The 8,554-nt window shown below is 35.1% G+C and overlaps 1 protein-coding gene across 1 annotated transcript; it reads left to right on the forward strand.

Annotated features, from left to right (window-relative positions):
• The first annotated feature begins 1,353 nt into the window (after positions 1-1,353).
• Positions 1,354-8,194, forward strand: LOC18432609 (phytoene synthase 2, chloroplastic). The gene is made up of 6 exons (XM_020666277.2): positions 1,354-1,924; positions 2,077-2,127; positions 2,921-3,093; positions 7,066-7,301; positions 7,426-7,618; positions 7,928-8,194. Exons 1-6 carry the CDS (start codon positions 1,582-1,584, stop codon positions 8,087-8,089), a joined length of 1,158 nt encoding a protein of 385 aa, XP_020521936.2. The 5' UTR covers positions 1,354-1,581; the 3' UTR covers positions 8,090-8,194.
• The last annotated feature ends 360 nt before the right edge of the window (positions 8,195-8,554 follow it).

Below are 8,554 nucleotides of genomic sequence, written 5' to 3' on the forward strand. Positions count from 1 at the left end.
CTTGATTTTAACCATTTTTTAAATTTAAAATTTCATAATTAGATCTAAAAATAGATTTTAAAATAATCCTAAAAATATTTTATATCAAAATTATATACCATGATAAAATTTGAAGGTGCACCTTACCTCTACAACTACGGATGCATCCATATGCCAACTGCACCCTTTTATTTATAAACCCATCAAGATCTAAAGTTGACTTTTGCTTTTTAGTGGTTCTTAATTATAATCAAGCTCATTATGTTAGGAGTATTTATTTGAATCGTTTTCTTGAATACAGATCATCATGACTCTAGCAAACACTCCAATGAAAGTTTTGGAAAAATATATATATATATATAAATTAAATGTACCAAGGGATGATAAAATTGGGTAATATCGACCATATATTTTGGTGCAGTACTCGAGCAAAGGTTAGATATTTCCAAAACAATATTTCTTTCAAAGTATTTATCTATTATTTTTATTAGTCATTTAAAAATGTGTAATTAAATAAATCCCATCAGATGATGTCCTTGTATCTCATACTAAAGCTTGGGTGTAGTCGCAAGTGTCTACAACCACTTGATCATTCTCATCGCAATATTGAGCATTGTGTATGTAGTTTTTTATTTGGGTAGTTCAATAGAGATGGAGTCCCTAATCCATAATAAAATAAAATTCAATACGTAGACAACCTGCCACTTTAACCTCCTAGCCGTGACTCCATCCTTTATGCATCTCTCGCATGTATCTAGTGGCCCCATGCTAATTTTTGTTTTCATGTGGCCGTAAACAGCAAGTTTGCAAGAAACAAAATAGGGCTTGCACATAAAATAAAATATGGCATTTGGCTAGGCTAAGCATATAATGTCTTTCTTGGCAGTGAGTCGATTTTATGCGTATATGCTATGTGGAATATGTACTTTTACTTCTTTTTTTAATTATTTAATATATATAATATATGTGCTCCTACATCAAGATTCTATCCATGAAGAACAGGCCAATGCCCATTGGGGATCCATGTACACAAAGATTCTCGTGTTGATCGCCTGCAACAAGACACCACATCTAGTTATCAGACAAATGAGCATCTCATTTCTCATCTTCAAATCGTATGTGATTTGTACTTTGGAATAAACCTCACATGATAAAGAACTCACATAATGCCCTAATCCACCATGCCCCATCTTTCTCACTCTACCATCTCAATTAGAAACCTTTTATACATTTCTTTCTCTCTCTAAAAGCCCAATTGGAAGGCTCCTATACATTTTTTTCTCTCTCTCATCATCGGATTCTTTTTTCAATTATTTGGGGTCTGCTATTTCTTGCTCTCTTCAACTATTATCTCAATTGTAAACCTCTTATATATTTCTCTCTGATAGCCCAATTAGAAGGCTCTTATATATTTCTCGCTCTCTCTCGCTCTCATCGTCATCAGAGCTTTTTTCTAACTATTTTGGATCGGCTATTTCTGTCTCTCCAACAGCTAAATTGGAAGGTCCCATTCTTTCTTACAACAGTGAAGCAAGGTTACCCATTGAGAGAAGAAAGGAGCATCAAGGTTACCCATTGAGGGAAGAAAGGAGAAAATTTTGCATGCAACTAGCATGCCAATCTAGTGAGGAGAAAACATTGCATTTTGAAGAAGTTAGGAGGAGAGAGAAAATGGGGTCCATGGCTTTTGGAAAGCCTATGGTATGGGGGCAAGGCAGCAAGGAGATGGTTAGAGTTGGTGAGAGTGCAGGAAGCAAGAAGATAAGGGTGGTAGAAGTAGGGTTTGGTGGTGTGGAAGAGATTGTTAAGAAGCAATCATCATACATGGCAAAGAGGCAGAGGGGACCTCTCAATAAGCCGCAGCCGCAAGGTGGAGGCTTCCTCGAGCAAGCGTATGACAGATGCCGGCAGATCTGCAAAGAGTATGCTAAGACTTTTTATCTAGGTCAGTGTCAAACTTCCTTGTAATAAAGATAAATAGTCTCATAGTATACAATCCTTATATATTTATGTTGTTTATCGGATATATCATACTTTTTTCTTGAGCTTTTGAATGTATCATGCATTGCTCATCCTTGTTGCCTAAAATTTGTTTAGGGACACTGCTGATGACCCCGGAACGACGCAGAGCAATCTGGGCCATCTATGGTGAGATTCTAAATCGTTTTTTCTTGCGACTAACCACAGTCGAATCCTACTGCTGAACTAACTCCCATTCAATCATGACCGTTCATCAAAACCAAGTATGATAATCGTGCGACTTGATCCAACGCATGTGCTGCTGTAGGAGAGAGCACTTTATGCATGAATATTTCATGTACAAATGCACTTGATCTCCATCAAGTGGTTCAACCAAATCTATACTTAATCAAGGTTTAAGGCACCCTACTAATAACCTAATTGAGATTAAAAGTAATAAGCAAATCTACTCTACACTTAATCAAGGTTAGCATTTTTTGTTACTGTTAATGGGTGGTGAAGACCGGCTCTCTTATGGTCATGTTAAACAAGCATCCACATAATTTATGTAAAATTTTAAATGGTGAGGTTTGTATAAGGTGCCCACATTATATTTATACACGCACGGCGCAACTCTAAATTTTGCTAGAAGATGTGGTACGATGTCTTGAAAAATCCAGGCTTAACACTAATTATGAATTTCAAAATTTCAAAAATGGTGTTGATCGAACATATCTATAAGCACTTGAAAGTTTTGAAAATAGACAGTCAAGATAATTGTTACAAGTATTTCTAGGGCTTAAAAATTCTTTTTTTCTTTATATGCATACATCAGGAGGTTGAGATGATGAATTGAAACGTTTTCCAACTTCAAAAAGTTCTTTTTTATTGGATTCTTGAGGTGCACCAAACTTCTATTGTATAAGGTGGCAAGCTTATACAAACTTTTTCATATTGTATATAATAAAATTGGAGAGAACAGTGTGGTGCAGGAGGACAGATGAGCTGGTTGATGGCCCGAATGCGGACCACATGAGCGTCAGGGTCCTAGATAGGTGGGAAGAGAGGCTCCAAGACATCTTCAGCGGCTGCCCTTATGACATGCTTGACGCTGCTCTTGCTGATACTCTTTGTAAATTCCCCGTAGATATCAAGGTGAAAATTTTGGTTGTTGGTTGCTTCATAATTCATTTGATGAACTACTCTTGTGAACTCACTCATCACCAATGTTTTAAAAACCAATGATTTTCGATTTAGACCAGGACTGAAATGGATCTTGAATGGTATAGGTCCCAACCCCATTCTCCCTTAAACACCCCCCCACAATAGTTTTATTTTTTTAAAATTAAATCCTATGAATATCTATGTTAATTTTGTATTTTATTTTATTTATCTTTAAAGAAATTTTAATTTTTTTTTATGTGACCATGGTGGTAGGAGTAGATAAAAAATTACAATAAAAATTTTTAGTTATTTTATTTATTCTATTATGTCTAATTAAACTCCCACATAAGAAATCTACATTTTCTTATGTCCGATTAGTTTTATATTTTATTTCCCACCATTGAGCTAAGATCATGGTGGTAGGAATTCGAATATTGATGTATGTTTAGACTTTTAGTAACTAACAAATTATTGTAACCACATATAATCTGATTTTTCTTGCAATTTCAAACAACTATTGGTAGCGTGATGGTAGGAGTGATGCACACGGGTAGTTCGATTGGGTACCCTACTTGGTCCATGCACTTGGTGGGAAGCGCTGTCAGGCCGGGCCCTGGAAAGGCCCAAAAAAGCCGGTCCAGCCCGAAAATATGTCAAAAAGACTGGCTCAGCCCTGAAAAACTCGATTGGGCTGGGCCTGGGCCCGGTCTGGCCCATTAAGAATATTTTTTTTTTCCTCTCTCCCCCTCTTCCTCTCTCTCTTTTGTTCTTTTTTTATCCCACTCTTATAATAAGAAATAAGCCAAAAAACATAAATATATATATATATATATATATATATATATATATATATATATATATATATATATATATATATATATATGCTAAAATATCTTTTTAAAATTTTAATATTTCAATCTAATTTTAATATTTTTTGAAAAATAAAAATAAAAAAATGAAAAAAGGGTTTCTAAATGGACCAGGCCGGAGAAACAACATTGTTTATTGGGCCGTCCCATAAAACTCGGAAATTTGCAAACGGGACGGGCTACCTGATAAGCCCTACGCCCAGGCCGAGGCCCGTAGTAGGCCCGGTAGGGCAGCGATCGCTCTATGGAATTGGAACCCAACATTAGCGACAGAAAAGGAGCTCCACTCTAACCATTCTATGACTTATAAAGGAAGACATCTCTATTTAAAGAGTTGACACAGTACTCATAATTTATGATGTAATGGAGCTATGTCTTCAAGTGAGACACTAGGCTCCATTTGAAGTGTCAGAGTAATACTACTAACTACTGAGAGTAACAGGAAATGGGAGTTTCATCTCCCTAAATTCTAGGATTAATCAATCATAAGTTTGCACTAATAAAGTCTCCAAATCAAATCATCAGAGAAAAAGAGTCCCGAAAACCTTGCTCTAAACCGCTTCAGCCATTTATGTGGGCTGCGGCCATCTGCACCATCCATTTATTCTGCAACCTAAATTTTAAGAAAAATTACGTTTGTACCACAATATTTTATATTTTCTATATTTTTGTTCAATTTTATGTGAAATTTACATGGAAGACAGTATATTTGTTTTTTAGTTTCTGTTATTACGGCTCTATCGAATAGTTTTCATTATTGCCACCGTGTCTATTTTTTCATGTCAAAACTGCGATTTTTTAAAATTACAATTTTACCCTTTTTCAGTTGTTGAATAACCGAATTCAAAGTTTTTTCAGTTGTTGAACAACCGAATTCAATAACAAAAAACGGGGCCAATTTCGGTTTTTTAATAACCAAAAATTCAAAATGTTCAGTTCTTCAATAGCCTAAATTTTTTTTCTCTCTTATGGGTCTACATATCCTCTCTCTTGACATTATATGGGTAAAAATGGTTTTTTTAAAAAAAAACTCTCTCTCTCCCCTTCACCGAGCATCTATTTTTTGGTAAGTTCATAATTCCTAAAATTTCTTCTAAATTTAGGGGCTCAAACTACTTTCTTCCCCTTGATTTTATTAAATAATCATGACTTCAAAGAGGTAGAGAGAATACGTCACACTATTTCTCCTAATCTTCTCATCTCATAATCCCTAAGATTTCTCCTAAATTTAGGCGTTCAAACTAGTTGAATTCAGTTGTTGTAAAGTAAAGTCGTCTTTTTTTTAAAATTTCGGTTTTGACATGAAAAAAATGGACACGGTAGTAATAACAAAAACTATTCGGTAGAGCCTTAATAACGGAAACTATAACATATATGTATGTAATTTTCTCTTGTTTTTTTTTCAAAGTTATCCCTCGATCAGATATTAGCAACATGGGACAAGTTTATATTTTCAGGCTTCCCATGCTTCAGTTGCTTGTATAACCTCTAAAGTTTCGCCTCATAAACAATAAATATTTGATCTCTGTCTTCTCTTTCTTTTCCTGACCCAAATTTATGACAAGGAAATCAAATTCCGGCCACAAAAGCTAAGATTCTTGCTGGAAAAAAACCATCCATATGCTGAATCTCCAATGCTCTTCAACTTACAAGAACCCACCTGTCACAGCACCCTTGAAACAGTGGCAAACTTCTTTCATAGCTACGGTAGTGAGCATAAACGATAAACTGCGTACATTCAGAGAGAGAAAAATCAAGCTCGTAGAAGCCATGAATAAGAAACAGAGAGGAGGCAATCCATCCAAACCAGTGTTCACAAAATCTGCGGAGTAGTTTCTACTCGGCCGAGTTACTTGAGCTCAGGCTCAGGCTCGGGCCTTTATCCAGCCCGAGTTGTCGATTTTCAACTCAAGCATGTTTAAAATTAAAAAAAAAAAAATTAAAAAATTTAAAAATATATCTAATGTATTTGAGATATGTTTTTTTTTTGTTTTTTATCATTTTGGAAAAAATTGAAAAGTGTTTTGGCCATAAATACTTATTTTTAAAATTTTCTATCTTTTTGGATTATTTCAAAAATACCCCAGTCATGATTTTTTAAAGTCTATTTTTTACTATTTTTTAACACGATTTTGAAATGTTTTGCTTAATCATACTTTAAGCATATACTTTCAATTTTTTAAAAAAAATTTATAATTTTTGTAGTTTTTTAACTTTTTTTTGCTGCTACAGTACTATATTACTTGGTCCAAGTCCAACTTTTAAGGCATGTACAAGCTCTCCCACATCGCAGCATCCCAATCCCCACCTCTCCCTTTCGAGTTCCTATTTAAAAGTTCGCAAAAGAAAGAAAAACTTTATATTTGGCAGCGACTAGGTATAGGGAATTTATATATATGCTACCTCTCTCCTAACTGTGGTTGAAATGGTCCAAGCACAATCTCACACCTAAACATTATTGTTTTTTTAAAAAAAATTATACAAATCATATTAACACCAAATTTGGGTCATCCAATCCTCTCGTAAGTTTGCACATACAAAAAATATTTAAAATTATTTTTGAAAAAATAAAATGATCAAAATACCCCATAAAATTTCAATGGCAATTTGGTTATTTTATTTTTATGAAATATTTTTAATATTCTTTTAAGTAGGCCCCATTGATATGACTACAGTCAATAAATTTCATATTCATCTGATTTGTAGAAAAATAACAATAATAATAATATGAGCTATTGAAGAGACGATAGAAGGCATGATAGAAGAATACAAAATATATGATCACAGACAACAAATATATTTTTTAGAAAGGGAAAGTATATAAAGACACCATTTAGCTTTGTTACAAGATGGTCACAATTAACCTTGATCATTGTGTATGAAATTGGGTAACTACATTTATTTCATTGACTAAGCTCAAAATTCGAAAGAAATTTTCTCGAATTATGTAACACACTTGAGCTATCAGATTTTACATCAGATGGTGGTAAGTAATTGTGGTCCCGTTATTAAAGATAAATGGTCTCATTGTATACAATCCCTTTTAAAAAATACCTTCGGACATAATGTTCATTTCTTTTACATGTTGATGTAGCCATTTGAAGAGATGATAGAAGGCATGAGGATGGATTTGTGGAAGTGCAGATACCAAAGCTTTGAAGAGCTGTACCTATACTGCTACAGGGTGGCTGGAACGGTTGGACTGATGAGTGTTCCGATCATGGGAATTGCCCCTGACTCCCCAGCGTCCACTCGTGGCATCTACGATGCCGCTCTCTTTCTCGGAATTGGAAATCAGCTTGCCAACATCCTTAGGGACGTCGGAGAGGAGTAAGCCCAGCATTTCACATTTATCGCAATTTTTTTCTTTTTCTCTTGCCAGAAGATCAAACATGCACAAAGAGAGTTACAGAAATTTAAACTAACAACATAATTACCTATATTAATGATGCAGTGCACAACGAGGGAGAGTGTATCTTCCTCAAGATGAACTGGCGCAATTCGGGCTATCAGATGCCGATGTGATGTCGAGAAAGGTAACAGATGGTTGGAGGGCATTCATGAAGCAACAGATCGCTAGGGCCAGGTTCTACTTTGACCAGGCCGAAATAGGTGCCTCTCACTTGGACAAAGATAGCCGATGGCCGGTAAATGCATATTTGAGATGAAGATAAAGTATATCATGCACCGCTTTGTATAGTATATGGTACACCAGAAAAACATCCACCATTCGCTTTCCATGCGCGAAATGGAGATCGATCATAGCCCCTAAACAAGAAAAATTAATCGATACAATAATTCTCCACTTTTCATCATCTTGGATTGATAGTGGATGTCTGTACCATATGCTTCCCACTGTATATATAAATGCAACACTTGTTTTACAATAATCATTATCATCATCCAAGCTTTATCCCAATTCTTGATTATCATTAACCTTATAATTTTGGACACAGATTTGGTCGTCATTGATGCTGTACAGTAAAATCCTGGACGCCATAGAGGAAAACGACTATGACAACTTAACGAAGCGGGCATACGTCGGAAGGGCAAAGAAGCTACTCACATTACCTCTTGCTTACATGAGATCACTCGCAGTGCCAAGCTTGGCTTTGTAATGAGTATGAGGAGAAGGCAAAGCATAGCAGGCCAATGTATAAAATTTTTAATGGGAAATTATGCTCTTCCCATCAATAAAATCCTAATTCATCATTCTCAGTAAAGAACTGCGCTGAAATGAGGGAGATTGCATTGGCTTGTTGACAGTCTCAGTAGATCAGTGAAGAACCAATTCAATTTCCTTTTTCAAACTTCATGAAACAGAAGAAACTGTTCTCAGTAGATCAGTGAAGAACCAATTCAATTTCCTTTTTCAAACTTCATGAAACAGAAGAAACTGTTTTTAGATGGCAGAATTTAATGTCATGGATAGAGTTTGGTTTTTTTTTTTTGGGTAGTTCAATAGTAGGATTTGAACTTAAGATGTTGCATTGCTTGAAGACAACAACTAACCACTCAAACCCAAGCCAAGCTCTTATAATTACCATACATGAAATAGCAGAGGACCAGTCTATTTACTATCC

This window comes from Amborella trichopoda, chromosome 3, assembly GCF_054954075.1.
Source record: "Amborella trichopoda isolate Santa Cruz 75 chromosome 3, AtrichopodaSantaCruz75HAP2 v2.0, whole genome shotgun sequence".
Classification (NCBI taxonomy): domain Eukaryota; kingdom Viridiplantae; phylum Streptophyta; class Magnoliopsida; order Amborellales; family Amborellaceae; genus Amborella; species Amborella trichopoda.

Coding starts and splice junctions, on each gene's coding strand:
- LOC18432609 (XM_020666277.2), top strand. CDS start 1,582: ATGCAACTAGCATGCCAATCTAGTGAGGAGAAAACATTGCATTTTGAA. Junction 7,302..7,425: donor CTTAGGGACGTCGGAGAGGA/GTAAGCCCAGCA, acceptor TTAATGATGCAG/TGCACAACGAGGGAGAGTGT. Junction 7,619..7,927: donor ACAAAGATAGCCGATGGCCG/GTAAATGCATAT, acceptor TTTTGGACACAG/ATTTGGTCGTCATTGATGCT.